Genomic DNA, 24164 nt, shown 5'->3' on the forward strand with positions numbered 1-24164 from the left:
TATATGTTGGCAACTTGGCATTTAATTATTCGATCTATGAAATGTCACGTTGTAATATACAGTGGAACAAATATTGTCAAATGGGATTAAATATTTGCTTGACAGTCATTCGGAACGTGAGTGGTGTTGTGATGTGTGTTTGAGAGCAAATGGCAGGCAGGGCAGGGCACGCTGACCTTGGCAAGGCATTTGGTATTGATTTTATACATAAATATCATTTTAAGCAAGACATATACTGTCTCTCACACAAAAATGTTGTATACTGTGAACATAATGGGCTATTAAAATACAGGTATTTGTTACTTTACCCAAATTTCAAGTGAAGTCCACCGAGAAAAGTGGTTTATTCACAACTCTGTTGTGTCAGCTATTTTGTGTCTGTTTGCATGGTACTGCATGTTTCATGTGGTTTTACTCCATTTCAGTTCATTATAATTGCTAAACCATGCAAGATAAAGACTCCAGCTGTGAAATACCATCCATCAGGAAGACTTTTAATGTGCCAGTTTTGAATACAAAATGTTTAGTCAAAGAATGTGTTTGAACTAATTGCAATATTTATATATCTCATAATATTTGTAAAAAATAAATAAATAAAAAATATTTATATATATATTATATATATGTATATATATACATAACAAACAAAAAACACTCATTGTACCTATACACCCCATATAAGAATACTAGTAATATATTAGGAATATATAGACCCTACCCACCGACGTTGTGCTCGCTGTATGGTTCCGCCCACTTGTCCGTCATTTTGTGTCTGTATTATCAATGGTCTCAATTGATCGAGCAATTTATAATGCATTTCATGGAAGACCCGGTGCTTTCGGATGCCGTAAACTCACTTGATGCGTTGCATAAAAGACGTTATGTGGAAAAGCTTCAGTTTATCCATTCGCCAGATCCATATTTGATGCCTAAATCGATGTTTTTCGACCCGCTGTCTCCGCCGTATTTGCCTGACATCTGCTAGCTACCCTGAACTGTACAACTATCTTGTCCACACAAAATCAGCCTATTCTCACGAAAGTTTGAAAAACTTTAAGAGCTTGGAGGCTTATAAATACTTTGTTGCTGGTTGGGTGAAACAGGTCCTCGTCCACGAAAATTCGGCAGGAATCTATCTTGTGCTTGGAAAGGTGAGTTACGAAATTTTCAATTCAAAATCTTTTGTTATTGCTAACATCCACTGTCAAGTCTAATGTATTTCATGTCGTTTGTCAATGGAGTTAGGGCTTTTAATGTTTATATGGTTTAGCGATAGCACTCTCACTACATACATACGTGTATGTTGTCGGCGATTAGCCTAGCAATGATCTTAATTGTGGTTGTCAGCCCAAAACCCTCTAAATATACTGGACTGTCTCAGGAAATTAGAATACACAATATTCTAATTTTTTGAGACAGTCCTGTGTATATATACAGGACTGTCTCAGGAAATTAGAATACACAATATTCCTGAGACAGTCAGGAAATTAGAATATTGTGTATTCTAATTTCCTGAGACAGTCCTGTATATATACACAGGACTGTCTCAAAAAATTAGAATATTGTGTATTCTAATTTCCTGAGACAGTCCAGTATATTACATGCATTTTACCAGATATAAAATGACTACTACATAATCTGTGGTAATCGTTTGGAGCCCAGTTTTCTCGTCGAATTGCAGCAGCCCATCTCGCTCTCTTCTCTCCGGGTCTCTCGGAATTCGGTAGAACTTCAAGTCTCTCCGTCTTCTCCGTCTATCTTCTCTGTTATTGCAACCGACCGCCACACACGCCTTCACCATTTTGATTATTAATGTTAACGAGCAGAAAAACACGTCGTAAATAGGAGGAATGTAAGTAGCCGTAACAGGGAAACATGATGTGTTGACAGACAATTGGGCGGCACCAGTCAGGAGGAAGGAGTTGTGACGTCACGTGGGTAGGGTCTATAGTACAATATGCTTGGTGTTCCCATTCACCCCAAAATAAAGATAATCAGGACCACTTACCATTGTTTGCATAAATGACAGTTTACCACAATACTATTAGCGTGTTTTAGGCTCCTACTTGTGGTCAATAAACAACACCGCTAACAAACTTCACAAAAACTATGTATATTCATAGTTTGGAATTGTAAAATTGTTCCCATTCATTCTCATTTTAGGGTAACGCTAAAATTGGGGAACACAATTTTTTTTTTTTTTTACAATTTGTTTTTTATTGCGTTTTTGTTTCCAGCAGACATCAAACATAACAAAATGACCGACACAAATACAATAAATTGGGAAGAAGAAGAAAAGTTTAAAAAAAAAAAAAAAAAAAAAAAAAAAAAAAGCGAGCCATCCAGGGTTTGTCTGTAGGGGTGAACATAGGAATCCCATCCTTAAGTTAGAAAAAGTTTCCATTTCTCCCAGTATCTATCACATTTTTCGACTGAGTTTCTTAAGGAAAAAGTCATTCGCTCCATAATGTAAATCTCGTGCATTATGTCCATCCATTCCGTGACAGTAGGTGGTATTTCTTTTAACCACTTTCGAGTTATTGTTTTCTTGCTTGCAGCTTGCAATATCTGTAGGAGGTACCTGTCTCGTTTCGTAAAACCATTTGGGATATTACCCAAATAAAACATATTAAAACTTGCTTCTAATTTTAAACACAAAATCTTCTCAGAAACCATCGCTACATGTCTCCAGAAAGAGGAGATCTTGGGACACTCCCAAAAGATATGGAAGTGGCCCACAGATGAACTTCCACATTTCCGCCAACATTTACCACATTCAGAGTTTTTGCTTTGGAGTTCCTTTATTCTTGGTGTAATGAAAAAACGCATAGTATTCTTCCATGTGAATTCACGCCATAAATCAGAGCTAGATGTAGTAGCCGCTGTTTTACATATGTTTGACCAGTCTTCATTGGAAAGTTTTATTCACGCCTCCCTCTCCCATCTGAATTTGATGTATGTAGTGGTGAGGTTTTTCATCCTGTGTAGTGCTAAGTATGTTTTAGAGATCAGTTTTTTGGTGAGTGTGCCTCTTGAAGCATCCACAAAGATAGTAGTTATTGGGTGTCTGTCACGTTCATTTAAAATACTTGTGTTAAGATAGTGGCGTAGTTGAAGATATCGAAAAAAGTCGGTCTTCTCCAGACCATATTTGTTTACAAGTTGTTCGAAAGAGTAGAGGTTACCTCCTGATGTTAATGACCAATATGCGGTGATGCCTATGCTACACCAGTGTTTAAAACCACCGTCAGTTTTTGTGGGAGTAAAGTCAGTATCATACGCCGGCAACCGTAAAACCTTTGCATCCTTCTCAATAGTTTTATTTTTAAGTATACCAAGCTATACTTTTAGTGGCACTCTGGTCCAAGTAGAAACTTTATCCAAATAAAAAGCCAATAATACCTTATTCCCCAGTATAGATGAGATAGGAATGTGAATTTGTGCTTGGTCCATTTCTTTCCACCTAGCATCGTACGCGGGGTCACACCATGCAATCAATGTTCTAAGTTGTGCAGCTTTGTAATAATTTTCCAAGCATGGTAGAGATATGCCTCCATCCATTTTAGTCAACTGAAGTGTAGCATACTTTATTCTAGGTCTCCGATGGTTCCAAATAAAATTAGAGATTAATCTATTCCATTCGGTAAATTGTTTAGTGTTCACCTCGACTGGGAGAGCCAGAAAGAGGTATAGAAACCTGGGGAGTATAATCATTTTTATTAAATCAATCCTTTTATATAAATTCATTGGCATGATGGACCATCGGTTCAAGTCAGCTTTAATATCACCTGTAAGGGGAACAAAATTTTGCCTATAAATATCATCTAGGTTTTTAGGTATACAAACTCCCAGTTATTTAATCTTGTCATTCCTCCAATTACCTTTTAGTAGTGCTTTAACTTGTTTACTAGGGTTATACTGAAAGAATTTGCGTTTTGTGATAATTGAGTCTATAACCGGAGAGAGAGCCAAACCTGTTTAAAATGGATATTAATACTGGTATGCTTTTTTCCGGTTTGGTGATGGTCACCAACACATCGTCTGCGTATAGGGAAATTTTATAATTAAAGTTATATATAGAAACTCCTGTAATATCCTCACTTCCTCTAATAGCTTGGGCCAATGGTTCGATGAAGAGCGCAAAGAGTGCTGGGCTCAGCGGGCAGCCTTGTCGACAGCCACGTCCAAGTTTAACTGTATTGGACAGATCCCCATTTACCTTAATTCTGGCTGTAGGTGTTTTATATAACGACCTAAGACAACTGATTACTTGTTCCCCAAAACCCAGCCGTTTTAAAGTTAGGAATAAAAATTCCCAACCAACAGAATCGAACGCCTTTTCCGCATCCAAGCTAAGTACAACTGATTCCATCGTTGTCATTCGATCAATAACATATAGGGCCCGGCGCACATTGTCATGAGTTTGTCTGTTTTTCACGAAACCTGTCTGGTCGGTGTCTATTAAAAAGGGGACGATAGTTTCCAATCGTTTAGCCATTATCGTTGCAAATATTTTATAATCTGTGTTTAGTATTGAAATAGGTCTGTATGAACTACATTCTGTCGGTTCCTTCCCTGATTTTGGTAACAAAGAAATAATTGCATGTTGCCAAGAGGGTGGTGGAGTGCCACCTCCTAAAGCGTGATTAAAACATGATTTTAGCAAAGGTGTAATAGGCTACGTTCATACTACAGGTCTTAATTCACGAATCCGATTTTTTCGTGTTTTTCCGACTCGAGTGAGGCATTAACTTGACGGTCTGAACGTGACAAGTCGCATAGAACGGGACCATTTCAAATCCGATCTGGGTCACTTTCGTATGTGGTCTAAATCCGATCTGGGCCACATTTTCCCAGACTGTCGCGGCGGTCTGTACTGTCCAGTCCCGCAAATCGGATTTAATGCAGCAATTACGTCATCAAATAGCGAGAGAGTCGTTACCGTAGCGATGCACCTGTGCGTTATTAGCGCCTAGCTTGCAGTGAACACGGCTTTTGAGGAAGAGCTGAGCTTGACAACAGTCATAAAAAATAAATGGGTTGAGGATAAGCCTGAGAATGCTCAGTTTTCTCTCTGTTCCAAGTGAGCAATATTTCAACATTGCCTCCACGGCCGAGAGACGGGACAAACTGCCCGTATGTGTGTGTGACGTGCACGGACAGTGCGTGCATGCTATCGATCCATGTAAACTTTGAATATAAGCCTAAACGGGGATTATTTATGTCTGTTATTTGTGTCCACCTTTTGAAAAGCAAAATATGATATCCCTGGAATGACGGATGACGTCTGTCATTTGTTTTGATGCTTCTGCGCATGCGGGTCGTCTTGCTTAGCGCGTGTCGGACTGCGAATTAGTGCGCATGCGTAATACTTGAACGGTCTCAATGGATAAAGGCAGTCTGAACGGGCACGCCAAAAAAACGGATATGACAAAAAATCGGATTCGTGCATTAAGACCTGTAGTATGAACGTAGCCATAGAGTGTTTTAGACATTTGTACCATTCAGAAGGATAGCCATCCGGCCCCGCCATTTTATTCCCCTTCAGGTTCGACAAAGTTTTTTTAATTTCCTCCTCTGTTATCTGTTGTACTAACATCTCATTCTGCTCCGTACCAATTGAAGGTAAATCAAGAGAGGTCAGGAAACTTTCTATCTTAGTCGCATCCATTGGGGGCTGAGTATATAATCTGGAATAATAAATCACAAAAGACTCTTGTATTTTTTCAAAAATATGTTCCAATTTGTCAGTTTCAGGGTTTTTAATTTTGTAAATGTGCCTATCCGCCTGCTGTTTACGTGACCTCCAGGCGAGGAGCCTTCTGGCCTTGGGTCCGTTCTCATAATAAGTTTGTTTAAGAAATTTGGCAGATTTTTCAAGCTGGTTTTCATATAGTTCATTCAGGTCCCGTTTCGTATTGTGTATTAATTCCAAAGTCTTTTTCATCATTATTTTTCATATGTTCATCTTCCAGAATTTTGAGCTTCATTACCATATTTTTTATTTGTTTATCTTTCTTTTTTCCTGTGGGAAGCCCAAGAAATGATTTTACCTCTGAGAACTGCTTTAGCCGCATCCCACAACACCGCAGGTGAAACTTCACCATTGTCATTATGGACTACGTAATTTTTAATTTCCTCCCCTACTTGTTTAAGAAAAAGGGGTTCGTTTAAAAGGCTAGTATTGAGTCTCCAGAGAGTCTCCTTTTTTTTTTAAATATCCAAGTGCAAAGTCAAATATACCCCCGCATGGTCGGGGAACACAATTTTTGTTGTTTTAATGGCTATTTCTAACCAATGCTTGGGTCCGTCATCAAAGTAATCTCAGTGTTTCTGTACCCTGAAGTTTTTCAGTTTCAGAAGTTTCCTTTAAACAAAATACGAAAAACACCCTACTTAATGTTAATGTTCAAATATTGACATACGATGAAATTAGAAAGAAACAGACACAACATGCTCAGTTTTACAAAAGATATGGCTACTTGTGTACATGAAGTAAAAACAAAGGCGTGAAAAGACACTGAAATCACTTTTAGATCCCTTACCCCAAAATTAAACAGCTGTCAGACCTAAAACAACATTATTTTCCAAATTGTTGTCCACTGTAGCCTGTGCTTTCAACATTTCTGTTCTGCTATCTTTTGGCTTCTCGTGTAGTGCAGACAATAAAAATTGTGACTTTCCCACCTGGTTGCAAATACATTATGTAAATTAGATAATTTGCAATGTTATATGTCAATTCAAATCACACCTGATGGGTGAGTCAGCACTTCAGAGATCCCAAAATGTAAGCAGTTTAAAAAAGGAAAAAAAAAAATCTTCTACAGTACACGGGGTTTACGATACCCCCTTCAAACTTGGCAATATATGAACATGATTATCTGGACACAGGAGAAAACAAGTGAAGTCCTGGTCTTTGGACCATACTCCCAAGTTATCTGTTTGCTCTAATCGCAGTTGCCAAACGTATCTGTTTGTACTGATGAGTTGTCAAAATTCCATTGGTACACCATCTCCTCTTTCAGTCGATTAGAAACATTAGAAAAACCAGAAACCTGCACCTCATTTTAACTGCAGTACAGTTCAGTTGTAGATGCTAGCTCTTCGACGAAGAGGCTCATTTTACCAGTTGAGGGATGGCGAAAAAGTAATAAATATCCCAGCTTTCAGGTGCATACTAGGGATGTCCCGATCGCATATTTTTGCACCCGAGTCACCTGATTTTGAGAATCTGCCAATATCGAGTCCCGATCCAATTCTGAAAAAAAAAAAAACAATTGTGGAAAAAAAAAAAAAAAGTTCCAAACACGTTACTGCCGCCTTCATAATGTGAATTATTTTTAAACAACAATAACGTAGAAAAATGCTTGTCTTTATTAAACGCTTCATTGAGTGAGTCCACTCAAATCTACTCATGCTTTGACGATCACGGAGAACAGCCTCTGACTTACAAAATGAGTTGCCACAGCACAATTTTGCAATTTTAACGATGATTGATGCCTTTGATTGTAGAGCTACTAAGCCTCAATCATCGTTAACTTTAAGTACCAAACAAGCTCGCCAGTTTGGCTGTACTGCTTAGCCAAAGGGAGGGTGAGAGGCTGTACGAGCGTGAAGCAGAAAAACAAATAGATTTTTTAAATTAAAAACTCAATCCTTTTCACCCAATTCCAAACCTCTGAAAAATGCCGCAATCAGCCCGATTTCCGATCACGTGATCAGATCGGGACATCCCTAGTACCCAAGTAAAAATGGATGTATATATTTACGATACACTAAAAATCAGATACTGTTGGTAATTCCTTGCAATTTATTTCACTATTATTATTTTTAATAACTTTACAAAATGTGACTGAGAACCAATCTCGGGAAAGCATTTATTCAGTATTGTTACAAATGTATAAAATGCCAATGTTGGAGTTAGAAAAGTACAAATGAATTCACACTCATGGAATCGGAAATACATTCTTTTGGAAAATTAATAATTGTTTAAATGCCTGGGACCATATTGCATGAGATCCATTTAGGCAATAGGAGATCCAAGGCATCATGGGGGTTTGGAAAGGGAGCATGTGATGGAATAACAGATGTAGTAGAGGTAGTATGAATGCCTTGTGCAAACAAAACCATGAAGTAAAACTAGAGCCCACAACTAAATGATGAAATGACAATATTTCCAAATTGTATGCAGATCTCTAATAATTGCGGTACTTGTGGAAAAATTAATTTAGAAAAAGGTTATTCTTCAGCCTACGGTACTGGAGAATGAAGCACCAGACACTAAAGCAAAAAACTAAATAATGAGAGCGTCAAAGGGAACAGCGAAGCTTTGTGACAGTATTGTACAAAAGAAAGTTCTCTTTCAATTGTGCAATGAATGAAAGGCAGATAAATTAAGTAGTGCTGAAAAGTAAGTAAACGTGTGCTTTCTACTGTGTGCATAGCATGAAAATGAAACGTTGCAAGAAAGACGAAACAATGGAAGTGGAGTCAATAATGATGGTGTTAGACGTCACTATATATCTTGTGGAATAGGAGGTGTGGAATAGAGCACGTGGGCTGAGTCACTATAAGAATGCTGTGCTTACAAAACTGTTAGTAAAGAGGCACCACAAAGGCAAGTGGAAGCGGCTTGAATTCTTGTCTCCATGAGGTGCAAAGGGCATGAGGATTGGTTGTAAATGCTCACTTGATGGCAGTAGGACTAGGACAACAGTACCTAACTCCTGTCAGTTCTTGAGCAGCTCAATGCACCCCTGCAATAGTGTCACGTTGTTCTGTGGAAGATGGGGAAAATGGCTGTTAGCCTATATATACGGCAAAAAAACATCCCCAATGCTGAGCGAAGGACAAAAACAAAAGCCACATAATTATTCAGTAAACAAAAGATGAATTCTGGGGAAAGATTCTTTCTTGCCTGTAAATCAGCTTTAAATGCTGCTTTAAACATATGTCAAAAAACATTCAGCAGCTACTGATTTTCCATTTATTTTGAACATATTTCAATAGTTAACATTATCAACAAATGCCGTGACTGCCACAGCTCGACTATTACTTATACTCCACTCAGACAGACCAAAATATTGCTGGCGCTCGGAGTTGTCTCAAGACAAAGTGACAACCAATTGACCCAAAAGTCACTGAAAAGGTTATATATACTAGTACAGTGGGTCAAAATGTATATACAAGTTCTTCCGCTTAAAATGATGATAGAGGTCTGTAATTCTAATAATAGGTACACTTCAACTATGAGAATAAAAAAAAACTAAAACAGCAATTCACATACTGAGGTCCTATACATTAGAAAATACACATTATAAAAATAATTAAAATATTCCACCATAATTTAAAAATAAAGTATTTTTAAAGGGAACCTCAGACTTAAAGGCTTGTCGGCTCTTATAAGCCACAATTGTTCTCTTTTACTAAAATGTTATTAGAAACATAAAATATTGCCATTGATTTAAAAATCTATAATATTTAGTACATGATTGACCAACGGAGAGTGCCATGTTTTATGGATGCTTGCCTTGGGGTGATGACCTAGATTGCTACTGTCACTCGACAAATACTGAAATTCCTTCTACACGGCGAGACGTCCAACACATGTGCTCTTCGGTTTAAAGCGGCGAGTACTTACCATTCGTGTTTTTATTGAGTCTTTTATTACCTTTTCATTGCCTCAAAATACTTTTTGCATGTGTTTCCCCTTCAAACTTTTAAGCATAGTATTTTTTTGTGGTAGCTTTAAAGCAGATTATTGATCTGTTGACCACATTAGTCACGTACCATATTTAAACCACCTTTATTTGATATTACAACATTTACTGTAAGTATTTTCTTAAGGCATCTTTAGTTTGTTCTGTCTGTATGCATCGAATCAAAACAAGCTGAAATCCCGTGGTAATACTTTGGGTGTCAAATTCACCTCTTGTAGGGGTTTCGCCAGTGTAGAACATTTTGGCAGAACACCGTTTTTTCCCCCTACTCTTGTCACATCTCATCCAGTCTATCCTGTTCATTTTGCTCTTGCTGCTGGTTTTGTGAAATATCGACAGTGCTATCATGCTCATTAATGTTCCTCTCTGGTTCAAATTGAAAAGGTTGAACAGATGACATGTTTAAGTCGCCAGAGTCATACTCTGGAAGCCTGGCAGCGTAACCATGTGACGTCACCACCCTGCGACGTCAACAACAATGGCGACCTTCTAGTTAAACTAATTCTACAAACTGTATAAAAACGAAAACATCAAGAGGGGTTTCAATATCAAATTATTTTAACTCATAAGAACGTTTATCTTTTAAGAGCTACAAGTCTTCCTATCTGTGGATCCCTTTAAATCCGGGAAAATCTTAATTGAATACAAAGGTAAGAAGAGTAAAAGTTAGATGGATGAAAATGCCAAGGAGATTAAACTGTCTAGAACCAACAAAAGTTGAAGATGAACCACCATCAATTCACCAATCTACTTACCTTGGCATGTTTAATCTCCAGTTCAGCCATCTCAATGAGATTCTTTCTAAACGCCACAACTCGCCTGCCCTTGAAACTGGTGAGCTCTGGGGGGGGCAAAAAAACAAAACAAAAAACAACAACAAATACACAGAATATATTTCTGATGCTTAAAACATTAAGTGCAACCAACAAAAATAATATTTTATGAACAATCCTGGTCGTTTAAACATTACTGTTCAGTTGTGTCATATGACAACTACTGTAAATATTTCACATTATGCCTCATGTTATTGTTACAGTTGACTAACGGATATTTTGGTTACCTTATAGTATTTACGTAACTTCTCAATTAAATAACTCCCAGGATTTTCAGCCCTACCAGAGCTTAACCAAATGTCTGCTTGATTTGAATTAGACTGCTGCTGTCTGTTGAGTATGAAATTTCATGAACAAAGGTGATCAAGGATATTAGGTAAAACCACCAAGTTTAATGTATGTTCTCTGGGAGTTCTACTTTGAATGTTTAAAAATCAGAGAGCCAAGATTTTATAAAATCGGCTGAAATTTATATTTGCATTGTTAATAAATTTTGTCATACAGACGTGTCTCAACGATTGAACAAGGAATGCTTGGCTACATAAGAGTGAGAGTTCCAGGAAAACACAAAGATGGAGGCAAGCAAAATTTAAAAAAGCTGGAGACGCATTATGATCTATGTATATTTTTCAGTCAAGCTGCTGTATTAGTCGTATTTAATAATTTTGAAATGGCAATTATTATATAATAGGGATGTCCTGATCGCATTTTTTGCACCAGAGTTACCTCATTTTGAGAATCTGCCGAAACAGAGTCCCGATCCAATACCGAAACAATCTTTCACATACACACACACATATATATCAGTGCCCTCCATAATTATTGGCACCCCTGGTTAAGATGTATTTTTTAGCTTCTAATAATTTTTTTTTCTAAATAATATGGGACCTTAATGGGGAAAAAAAAGAGAAAAATCCAAACTTCAATACAAGTGCATTTATTCAGTGGGGAAAAAATCCCACATAAAGAAATAATTATTTGACATCAAATAATGTGTGTCACGATTATTAGCACCCCTGGTGTTAATAATAAGAGGAGAGTACAGAGGAGAGGACCCAAGTCTCTGGATGATTTAGAGAGATTCTGCAAAGAGGAATGGCTGAAGATCCCTCTTTCTGTCTTTTACCATCTTGTGAAACATTATAGGAGAAGATTAGGTGCTGTTTTGTTGGCAAAAGGGGGTTGTACAAAGTATTAACACCAGGGGTGCTAATAATTGTGACACACATTATTTGATGTCAAATAATTATTTCTTTATGTGGGATTTTTCCCCCACTGAATAAATGCACTTGTATTGAAGGTTGGATTTTTCTCTTTTTTTCCATTAAGGTCCCATATTATTTAGGAAAAAAAAGAAATATTAGAAGCTAAAAAACACATCTTAACCAGGGGTGCCAATAATTATGGAGGGCACTGTGTATATATATTAGGGCTGTCAAACAATTACAATTTTTAATCGAGTTAATTACAGCTTAAAAATTAATTAATCGTAATTAATCGCAATGCAAACCATCTCTAAAATATGCCATATTTTTCTGTAAATTATTGTTGGAATGGAAAGATAAGACACACGACGGATATATACATACACCAAACATACTGTGCATAAGTACTGTATTTGTTTATTGTAACAATAAATCCACAAATGCCATTATTAACATGATTCTTTTTGTTAAAGTGATCCACGGATAGAAAGACTTGTAGTTCTTAAAAGATAATTGTTATAGTTACAAGTTATAGTAATTTTATATTAAAACCCCTCTTCATGTTTTTGTTTTAATAAAATTTGTAAAATTTTCAATCAAAAGTAGAGTTAATAATAATAAGAATAAAAATAACAATAATAAAAATAGAGTGACCGAAGTCTAAGTTTTACGTGTATTTTGCATAGCTATTTTTTTTTTATGGAATGCCAGTTCATTTTGCATTGTTGTTTAACTGTGTGTCAGAATAGGGCCTCATTACTATAGACTGAAGTGCTTTTCTTTTTGTGAACATTATTATTTTTTTTTTTTGGAGAGATAGGAATATTATTTTTGTTGTGCTTTCACTAAACGATACTTATGTTTGTTGTGAAGGAGAAGCTTATGCCAATAAACGGCGCGGTCCAAAGAACGCCGGTGTCCACTCGCCTTTACTGTATAACATATATCTTACCCAAAATACAACAAGAGACACATAATTGCCACTAAAAGAAAGAAAACTTACTGAAATATGTGTGTAGCACAAATAGCAATTTGCATTGCATTGTGAATACAGCATAAACGTCTCACAACTACTAATTCTCCCACGTTTAGAAGAAATAACATGAGTATGGAACGGCGCTGCCCCCAAGTGGCTGGTGGCATTCTCTTCGCTCTTACTGTCCATAAATGGCCTCATTGTAATCTGTTTGAGGCAATGTGCGAGCGGGTCATTTAGTGCATGCGTTAATTGCGTCAAATATTTTAACGTGATTAATTTAAAAAATTAATTAACGCCCGTTAACGCGATAATTTTGACAGCCCTAATATATATATATATATATATATATATATATATATATATGAACACAAGCATTACCCTAAACAAAATTTTATCCTTTCCACCACGTGAAATACCCACATTGCATCTCCACGTTCAATGGTAAAATATTTCCGGACAGCAGACATTATTGCTCTTGCAGCTACCCATTAAGTGCCGCGTTAGCTTCCAGGGGCCACAGGGGCACTGGCCCCACCTCTAATTTGAATGGTCCCTGAAGTGCCCCTCTTCCCATTTTAGCACAAACAACAATCGGTGAATCCTTCTTTTCTGAAGTGAGAGAGAATGAGATGTTGTTTCTAGAGCATGTTAAAGGTGCACAATGTAGGACAATGGCCAAAAATGGTACTGCAACTATATCGAAATACAGTGGTACCTCGACATCTGATCGCTTCGACACACGATCTTTTCGACATCCGACGTAAAATTTCACTCGTCATTTGTTTCTACATCCGGCGACATGCTCGAAATACGAATATATGCTAAATAACGTAGCTAGGAGTGTGAACCTCGTTACCTCACGGGATACGATTTGCGATACAAAGCTCACGATAACGATGATCTGACAATATGGCGATACAACGATTATCGATACCTGTGTCAGGAAATCATTCTAGGATATTCTACAAATAACTAATAATCAGAAAAACAAGCTACAGCTTTGAATTGGAATTTTATTTTATTATTTTTTTTAATTTATTTATTTTCCCTTCAGGCATTCAACCCGAAAAGAAAAGGGCTGACGGGAGAAGCCGAAGCTTATTGAAACCCGTCCCCAGTATACCATAAAGGATGCAGAATGCGTCCTTCGCCTTCGAGTGTCTGTGAGATAATCATGAGTTTATCACTAGTAGACATCCAATCCATTTGAACTGGGAGGGTGGCAGCGAATGAACGGCTCCCACTTCAAAAAGACTGAACGTCTATGGCCGTCAGTGACAGCCAATGAGTTAAATGGTGTTAAATGGTGTTATACTTATATAGCGCTTTTCCACCTTTCAAGGCGCTCAAAGCGCTTTACACTACATCGCCATCTACCTACTGGTGACGCAGTGACATACTTATGTCACACTGCTGTTGCCATAGTGTGCACTTCCTGTGGGTGTGGTATTACAGTATAAAAGGGAATCTCTGTTATGTCTCTGTGACATATATGCTGAGAAGCAAACTGAATAAAGAAGTGTTGTTCCATTCAAGTCTCAGCCTTACATGTACTTAGTCAGGCATTGAGGGAATTCTGGGCCATTTAAGGCAATTTACCTGTTGATTTTCAGTTACTTCCTGTTGGTTTTGGGGTATTTCAAGGGTCACTTCCTGTTTATTTTGAGTTACAGAACAGGGGGTGACCTGGGAATCAACCAAATGAATAGGCAGTGACTCAAACTCAATGGGAAATGACCTGTAAATGCCCTAAAATGAACAGCAAGTGACCTGTACTGTAAATGCCCTGAAAATCGGACAGAATGACTGTGAATGCTCTGGTTTCGAATGAACAAACATTCCCAGTCTAAATGGATCGGGCATCGAGCACCATCAATGCAGCCTTAAGAGTTAATTGAGACACTATTATGGTGGAAGATTTTAGTAGCAACTTGTTGGTTCCTTTTTTTTTGTTTTGTTTTGTGTGTGTGTGTGTGTTTTTTTTTTTTTTTTTTTAAACATTGACAACTTTTTAAAATGATATCTCGATTCTTGGCAGGAGCATATCGATAACCTTTTGGGATACAAAGTATCACGATATATGACCATTTCGATATTTTGTCACACCCCCAAACGTAGCACAATCACACCAATTGAATGCATATCCTGGTTTCGCTTCTCTTGTTGTCTTGAATCCTTTGAGATTCGTAATGACTTTTTTTTTTTTTTTTGCTTAAGTGTTTGACATAATTCAGACTGTTTGTCAAAGTTGGTGCAGCCTTAATTTATGGGAGTACAGAGCTGTGGCAAACCGAACGAAAACCGGTCTCATGATTGGCTGATGATGAACACGGAAGCAAAACGGGAACAAATTTACGACATGTAAATAGTCTTTTATAATGGCAAAATCTCTGTTTAACCATCGAGATCTGTTTTAGAAGTATTTCCAAAAAAACTTGTTTCTTTAGTGCCTATCCGATTTACGATCATGTGATCAGATCGGAGACATCCCTATTTTCTCCATACAAAAAGAGATGCGCAGCAAATTCAAACATGATTCCACATGGATTCACAAACCTTTCTTCCCAGACTCCGAGAGCTTGTCAAATTTCTGTAGACACTGATGCTGGTGTTCCTCAGCCTGAGGAATGTCCTTACTCTTCAGTCGAGCCTTATCCAAAGCCTTGTTGGAGTTCTCATAGTCGACAAGAGCGCGAGCTCGTCGGTAGAGAAGGTCCTATAAGATGTGAGGGACAGGTATGGACAGGAAAACGAAAATAATAATACATTTCATTTCGAAGTGCCCTCTAAAACACTCAAGGACAAGAGATACAAATTAAAAGCACAGATTAGAAAAGAGTAGGTAAAAGTAGGATAACAGAAAGTTAAGAGGTTAAAGACAAAACAGAGCTAAGGCTCAAGGTGGGTAAGATAAATTGAACAGATGTGTTTTGAGTCTGAACATGAAAAGTGAGAAAGAAGTTATATTGAAAAGGTCTGTGGTTAGGGAGTTATAGAGATGAGGGGCAGATTGACTAAACCAGTGTTTTTCAACCGGTGTGCTGCGACACACTAGTGTGCCCTGAGAGATCGTCAGGTGTGCCGCGAGAAGTTATCCAATATCAAAATTTTTGGTTTCGTTTTATTTTTTTTCCGTCGTCGGGTGGAGTTTGTAACAGTCACCTCCTTAAATGGTGTTCCTCCCGACATCCACCACGTGGTGGCGCTGCTTTATTTACATTGAATATGTTCTTCTGTTGCTGCTTATATTACTTTTATGTTGGAGTTCGTCTGCGAACTTGTGTGTGCGAGCCACTGAGCTCCCGAGTGACGAGTGGTCAAGGTGGATTTATTATTATTTTTTTGTGAATAAATGTGCATAAGTGGAAGCTTCTCCCCCCTTTTTGTTACTTTTATTCATGCATCCTACCTACCACGCGTTACAAGTTGCAGTAGGAAAGGAGTAGGTAGAAGGTTGCGGTCGTGTGCAAATGAGCAAAGTATTGCTCATGTCGCGTTCAAGAACTGCTCAGATTTCTAGCCATTAGCCATCTTGCTGTCCGTGAAAATGTGGACCCCAGCAGGTCTACTGTACATCATTTGATTTGAGTCATCAAGTGTCAATATACACGAAAGTGTCCATATGTGAGACCGTCAATCCTCCCCGTGTTTTATTCCAACACATTGTTGAGGACAGCAAGGTACCTGATGGCTAGAAATCCGAGCAGTTCTTGAACGTGACGCGAGCAGTTGTATTTGCTCTCGTTTCAAAACAAGTTGATTGACTATTTTGTTCGCCTCAATGAAAACACAGAGAAAAAAGGCAACTTTTTTGAGAAACACTACAAAGGTAAAGGAGAGAGCCCCCAAAGCCAGTTACCTTGTTGCTAAACTTATAGCTGAATCCAAAAAGAGACAATACTACCTCCCTGCAAAGCCATTGTCAGTTAGATGCTTGCTCCTGATGAGATTAAAGACATTTCTAAATTCCCTCTGTCTGACAATTCTGAGCTTTGCAAGCCTAACTGCTATAAAAAAAAAAATTTTAAAAACAACAGAGAGACTAAGAGCTGTTGACGAAGATTCCTGCCAGGATATCGACTTTGTGTTTATCCACACAGGCTCAAGTTTCAAAATGAGTAAGTATAAATATTGAGAAATTATTTTATAATTAAATATACTGTACAGAAAGTAATTTGGAACATTTTTGGTTTGTGGTATGCCGCGACATTTTTTCCAATGTAAAAACGTGCCGTGACACAGAAAAGGTTGAAAAAAACTGGACTAAACACTCTCGATTCGAAGGTGCACAAGTAATGAGGGACAGTAAAATAGAAGAAGAGCGAAGTTGACAGGGAGAAGCGTTAATACAAAGATACATAGGATGGGGGCCAGGCCGTGAAGAGCTCTGAAGGTGATGAGAAGGATCTTATAATGAATTCTTTGTTTTACTGGAAGCCAATGGAGTTGATGGGAGGATGGGGGGTAATGTGGTGTGTGGTATGGTTTTGCGTGATGATGCGAACTGCTGGGTTTTGGAGCAGCTGCAGTTTCGGGAGGGATTTATTTGGCAGACTGCAGAGCAGTGAATTATAATAGCCAATCGGAGATGACCGAAGGGCGGGGACGAAAAATATTACAAAGATGTGAAGTAGGCTGGTCTGGAATATCATTAACCTCATAACATAATAGCATCCTTGCCTCAATTTCTGTATGGCCTCACAGCTGCTCAGTGCAGAGATCAAGATCTAGCAAAAAAACATCAAGTTGCTCACCAGTTCCTGAGTATTTGAGTAGCCCCTCTCACGAACGAATACTTAATTACTGTCTCATTCATGTAGTCAATTACTGCACAGGACTAAATTTTAGCTTTTACGGTACTTAAGTCGTATCGCTCGAAAGTAATGATAACTCTTGTTTGAGTGAGCTTATCATGCAACGTATATTTTACGGATCTTAATAAAAAAAAATCAGTCAGGAAGCTGCAGCTAGTACCGAAACCTGCCAGAGTACTTACAAATACAAGGAAGCTGGACCATATTACACCGGTTATGAAATTGTTACACTGGCGTCCAGTGAGTCAAAGGATAGACTATAAAATACTACTGCTTGCCTACGCAACACTTAATGCCTTGGACCAAAATACATGCTTGATTTGTTTGACCCCTATGGAGCATGTAGACCCCTAAGGTCTATGGAACCAGTCTGCTGTATGTTACAAGAACAAGAACCAAGCAGGGTGAGGCAGCATTTAGTTACTACGGTCTTGACCTCTGGAACAAGTTAGCTGAAGGTCTGAAGTGTGCTCAAAGTGTTAGCTCCTTTAAATCAGGGCTAAAACCACTATTATTTACCAAAACATATTCTTAACTGTCTATGCATTTCAAATGTCAAGTTATTTGCTATTTATTCCTTTTTTGTTCCATTTCAATTATTTTTAATTCTCTTGATGATTGAATGTGATTATTTTGTATAATTTTATTTCCTGTTTCAATTGTCTTTGTTTTTAACTTTCTTCTTGATTTAATGGGATTTTTACAAATCATTTTATCTCTGTTTGTGGATTTTCATGTGATGTAAAGCACTTTGAATTGCCTTGTCTTCAATTGGGTATACAAATAAATTTGCTTTGCCTTGCCTTATTTGGTGCGATTTACCTTTGCAGCCTGGATATCTCTCATGTAATATCTTAGCAACTCTGTGAGTTTCAGCTCCTGGTCAGATGCTACTCTTCCCTCCACTTTCTGTGCGGAAAAAAAAAAGTCACAAACACCATGTTTATAATCAGGGGTGCACATAAGTGGACTGGACGTAGACAAACGCGCTGGCCCTCAACGGCTTCCATACGCTTTTGCGTATCGATGGCTGACCACTGTATTTGCGGCGGACACGAGAAAAAAGAAAATCACTTTTCAAAATGTCAAAGAGGCAGGCCCCACTGAGTAATTATTTCCGTGTTCCCCCACCCCCGTCAAAAGACAGACAGACGACAAGAGACGTCACCGGAGCTCCCGAAAAAAAGGACTTTTGCTGAAAAGTGGCTGCAGGAGGTACCGTGGCTAGAAGCAAATGATGCTCGCACAGAAATGTGGTACAAAATTTGCCGTGAGAATCCCGATGTCGCTGATAAGAGCAGCGCATTTTATGTAGGGTCAAAGAATTTCAGCCATCCAAACTTTGAAAAGTACGAAAAAAAAACAACATGTGGCAATTAAGCAAACTATCGATGTCCGACAGGACCCCACTCGCCCTATGGACAAGTGGCGGAATAAAGTTGAAGAACAGCGCCATGCACTGACAAACGTGCTTTTGCTCGCTTTTCACAAAGCTTAACATGCACGTTCAATGAGCTCTTATGAGGAGGACATCCCACTTTTACAAAGGTTTGGAGTTAATGTGGGAGCCGCATAATGCCCTTTATTTTGAATTAGTGCTTTTATGTTTATTTCTTGACATTTCACTTCAAAGGAATGGCAATTTTGTTGTGCCAGTTGATGTTAATCAAACATTAATTGTTAATACAATTAATTAAAGGTAATTGGCTCTAAGTAAAGCCTGTCATAATTTTATCGCATCAGGCGGTTCGGCTCTCAAGCTTAATGAGGACCAAGTCACATCTCCAGGTCCTCCTCTGAGAACCTGGGCAAAAAAAAATATGTGCACCCCTGTTCATAATACTGTTTAAAATGTAACTAAATTTTCTAAATACATCCAAATCTACTGACAGATACTCACTCTGAGCTTTTCAAAGAGATCTGAGACTTTTTCCATGTGCCTGAAAGCAATAAAAAAAAAAAAAAATTAATACATATACGTAAACAAACCTTACGCGTTAAGTTTACTAGCAGAAAAATGAGTACCCACTTCCTATTCCCTGTGCTATCTTCAGCAGAAAGTGCGTTTAGAGTGGCCGAGATCTGAATGTAATCATCTGCGATATCTGCAACCGAAAGAGATACAAACAATAAGACCAAAAAAAAAAAAATATATATATATATATATATGAAAAAATGTAAGGGATGCCCAAATATAATATTTTAATACAATGTTTTTTTAAGTTCCGATACCCGATAATGCTGTTATGTCGAGGAATTGTTTACAACAACAAAAACAACAAAAATGTTTTAAAGTATTACATACATACAACTTTTCTTTGACAAAACATGTATTGATTAAAATTTGAATGATTTATAAATAATGTATCTTAATTTTGTCTGTTGGGCGTTTTTCTGGCCAATAAATGTTCAAATGGAGAGGTCAACCAGCAATAGACCCTACTCACATGACGTCACAACCACGCCTCCGCACCATATTGTCCGTCTACTGGTCGTTTTGACGCATTACCGCTACGTAAATTCCTCCTATTATGGCGTGTTTTTCTGCTCGTTAACATTAATAATCAAAATGGTGAAGGCGTGTGTGGCGGTTGGTTGCAATAACAGAGAAGATAGACGGAGAGACTTGAAGTTCTACCGTATTCCGAGAGACCCGGAGAGGAGAGCGAGATGGACTGCTGCAATTCGACGAGAAAACTGGGCTCCAAACGATTACCACGGATTATGTAGTAGTCATTTTATATCTGGTAAGATGCATTTAATATATATTTAGAGGGTTTTGGGCTGACAACCACAATTAAGATCATTGCGAGGCTAATCGCCGACAACATACAGTTTCAAATTCAAGATGCTTATTTCTTCCACCATCATTACATTTTGAATAATATTTAGCTGGTACCAAGTGAAAGAAGCTGGCCTCGTCTACGGATCATCAGTTAAACAGGTGTGTCCAAACCTTTTGCAAAGGGGGCCAGATTTAGTGTGGTAAAAATGCGGGGGGCTACCTTGGCTGATTTACATAGAACAATATATTTAAACAAATGTTAGCAAGCCCTTCTGTGTGTCACATTTGCTTTATTATTTTTTTTAATTCATAATTTCAACAGTTTCGTCTTTGTGGCGTTCTCTTTCGACACTCGGGCTCTTGCGAAATACTGCTGCTGTGAAATTAAACTAGCTTCAAGTTGCTATAATTTTTCGCTGCGTATCTTCCCTGTAATGTTGTCGTACATGTCAGCGTGTCTTGTTATTAACGCGTCACATCGAACTCTTTGAAAACAGCGACTGTCTCTTTGCAAATGAGGCAGACACAGTTGTTGCATGTTTTATTGAAGAAATAGTCCAATATCCACCTATCCTTGAAGCGTCGGCCATCGCAGTCAACTTTTTTTTTTTTTTTTTTTTTTTGACTGTCGCCATTTTAGAAATCACACAGGGTAATGTTGCTTAGAGTGCTGCTCTTAATGTTAGGGCTAAACAGAGACGGACAATATGGCGGCCGGATACAGTGACACGTCATTCTGTGACGTCGGTGAGTAGGGTCTATAGCTGGTGGCACCTCTCCCGTAATAGTACATTAGTTTTACTGTACTTAAAAAAAAAGAAAAAAAAAAAGTGTGTGGCAGGACAACTGACGTGACCCCGAATGATGTGACAGCGTAGGTCATGCATGCGGTCGAGACACCGTTCAAGTTCAGATCAAATACTTTTATGCGTGCGTGTCATTTTCTCCGCTTTGGCAGTGGAATCTTTAATCTTGCTGTAGTAGTCGAGAAGGAACATCTTCTCCTGCTCAAAAAAGTCATCGACTTCCTGAGGGGGAAATAAAAGTGAGACTGGAGCAGGTTCGGATATTTTGGCTGTAAAGCGTCAATTGATGCAGAATGATTACATTAAAGCCCCACCTTTATTCCTGAAATAAGGACTTCATCAGCTGACTTCACCATGTTTTTGAAGAATCCGCCAAACATTTCCTTCGCGTTCTTTCTTCTGACACTGAGCTAAAGTTTGAAAATGCAGATTGTAAATACACTGCATCTGGAGTAGATGGATAAATAAAACAATGCAACAAATGAAATGACCTATTTCGCTAATTTTTGTATGAGGGGTTATTCTGTAAACCCATCACTGACAAAAATAGGACTTTATTAGATACTTTAAATGATGATTGCAGCAAGATGGAAGTGGAACTGTCCGGACAAAAAAAAAAAAGAAAAGAAAAAAAAACTTCCCCTCTTTCCAACTGACAACTATAAGAAAGGAAGTCAGCATTATGCAAAACTCACATCCTGATCATACTCTAAAAAAATCTGGAAGTTTCTGTCTTTGCTTAGAATGGGATGAGAAGACAGTCTCTGCAGGAAGATTTCATGTACTTGAACTGTTTTCTTGAAGACAGCTAGGTATTCACTGGAGAAAAAAAACATAACAAAGGTTAAAGACAAATCTTGTTTCATTCATTGGCGGACTAAGGTGGATTTATTTCATTTGACACTCACGCTTCCAATTCCTGCTTCATTTTAGTGTACTCTTCCTTGGTCATTGTGGCTTCACCATCCCCAAGTTTGTGCATCTTCTCTCTTGGGCTTTCAAAGTCAGGCTTTGGGGGTGATGGAGGAATCTACAAATGATTAACAGTACCAAGAAAAGTATTTGTTTATGAGCATTTTTCCCCTCACAGTCAGGTACATTGGCAAGAAGGGGCATACAGTATTACATACTATAAGGCCGGCATAGTCCTCCGTTTCCACCAGAGTGTCATGTAACCAGATGAAATCTTCATGCTGTCTGGGAACTGAAATCTCTGGCTTCTGGAAAGAGTTCAGTGTTGTCTGGGGAAAATAGTGGAAGTAACTGATAAGGTTTTGATGGGCTTTTTTGTTAGCACAAAAGTGTTTATTAGAATGAACTTTTACCTTTGTGTGTACCGTAAACTTGACTTTGTCTCTTTCACAGAGTGCATCAGGAATATCAATAAGCAGAGATGCATCATTATTTAGGTCAACAGACACAGAACGCATCTAGGGAGAAATACAACAGGCTATGTGAAACACTGTTACTATTGTCTAGGGCAGTGGTTCTTAACCTGGGTTCGATCAAACCCCATGGGTTCCATGAGTAAGTCTTAGGGGTTCGCCGAAGGTAAAGAAGCGCAGAGCCCTATTTACACTGATTAAATCTAGTTAAATTGGCTTTTTAAACTAGGTTTTGGAGTAGTTTGCTTCCAATTTACAGGTTTAATCCATTTCTTTTAACTGCTAGTCCTTGATCTGATGGATGGAGGAACTGGTTTGCTTAGTGGAAGGTTCACTCGCACTTGGTATGGGGGAATACAGAAGACCAATGGGCAGTGTGGTCTCAAATTTTGAACTGTTTATAAAACATGCTGTCAAAATAAGAATTTTGAACGGGAATTTGCTAAATGATTACCTTGCTAGCCTAGATATATTGGTTTTGAATTTGAAAAAAATTGCTTGATTATCTAATTCCGAAGGGTTCAGTAAATCCACATGTAAAACTTGTGGGGTTCGGTACCTTCATCAAGGTTAAGAACCACCGGTCTAGTGTCTGTAAAAAAAATGGGTGTCTGTAGACATCAGTGAAATAATCAGTCAGATGACACACAAAAATGTCAAGTGTACAGTGTAGTTTGAGGGAATAAATATGCGAGTTTTAATACGTTTTGAAGTGGCATGACTATACGTCAAAATACAATGTCAAAAGCTAAGTACTCATAAGTGTGAACTTTTTAAGTAAATTGATATGTATTACGGTGATGTAAGTTGTCTGTTTTATTTGAAAAAGGTAGAAAAAACACGACATTAGTCCAGGCTGATCGAAGAAATTGCATCAATGTTACGAAAAAGGTACGTGGGCTGACCCATTCGTCAGAACAACGGCAGTCGACGAACGTACGTTTGCATGTGGTAGTGTGTGCGTATCAGAGGAAAATTATAACGACACTTTTGTTTGCGTCTGCACATTTAATCAGTTTTGTAAACTATACAATAACGGATGATAGCCTGCGGCTAATATTGCACAGAACCAAAGAGTCAGCGACAGAAACCTAGCTTCACGCCACCGAACTGATTTTAGCGCCCGTAATTATTTCACCATGTTTTAAGAATGTAGAAGTAATCTTATTTTGCCTTACCTTTTCCTTCTCGCTTTCCTCTAAAGTGGCTGTCATAGCTGCAGTAAAGAGCAAAAGTGTGAGGCACTTAAGGGAGGAAGCGATGTGAGTCCTCCGAGTCGCTAGCGGTTTGGTTTACGAGCTGTCAATTTTCGTTTTTTCGCAATAAAAGTGTAACTGACTGGGTAGTTCCACTGTCGACTAAACAGTAAATATTTTCTCAGTTTAAAACTAAAACACAATACAGCATGTAGAAATGTGAATTAATCTATTTTTAAAGCATTAACCATTGCCATTACTATTATTTTGTTTCTGCCAACTGTTAACGGACGCTAAAATTGTAACTAGACACCTTCTGTCCTACTTCGACCACTAGCGCAAGCATTTTTAAAAAAAAATTACATCTTCGTTTAACATTTCAGTTAGCATTATGGGTAATGTAGTTTCTATTCTATGATTCATAGAGTTTTTGTGCCACACA

At 38.1% G+C, this 24164-nt stretch overlaps 1 protein-coding gene across 2 annotated transcripts; it reads right to left on the bottom strand.

The window, feature by feature from the left end:
* Window positions 1-2316: 2316 nt before the first annotated feature.
* On the bottom strand, window positions 2317-24078 carry snx5 (sorting nexin 5). 2 transcript variants are annotated; one of them, XM_057848255.1, is made up of 14 exons: window positions 23705-24078; window positions 22467-22571; window positions 22272-22382; window positions 22050-22171; window positions 21837-21960; window positions 21456-21551; window positions 21258-21363; window positions 19580-19655; window positions 19451-19490; window positions 18373-18459; window positions 15293-15452; window positions 10475-10560; window positions 8720-8777; window positions 2317-7258 (listed from the first exon to the last, which is right to left on the bottom strand). In XM_057848255.1, the coding sequence occupies exons 1-13, from the start codon at window positions 23738-23740 to the stop codon at window positions 8730-8732; spliced, it is 1197 nt and encodes a 398-aa protein (XP_057704238.1). In that variant the 5' UTR covers window positions 23741-24078; the 3' UTR covers window positions 2317-7258; window positions 8720-8729. The 2 variants fall into 2 exon arrangements, with proteins under 2 accessions (XP_057704238.1, XP_057704237.1); XM_057848254.1 differs by having other exon boundaries at window positions 8690-8777.
* Between the last annotated feature and the right edge of the window lie 86 nt (window positions 24079-24164).

The sequence above is a fragment of the Corythoichthys intestinalis genome, chromosome 10 (assembly GCF_030265065.1).
Source record: "Corythoichthys intestinalis isolate RoL2023-P3 chromosome 10, ASM3026506v1, whole genome shotgun sequence".
NCBI lineage: Eukaryota > Metazoa > Chordata > Actinopteri > Syngnathiformes > Syngnathidae > Corythoichthys > Corythoichthys intestinalis.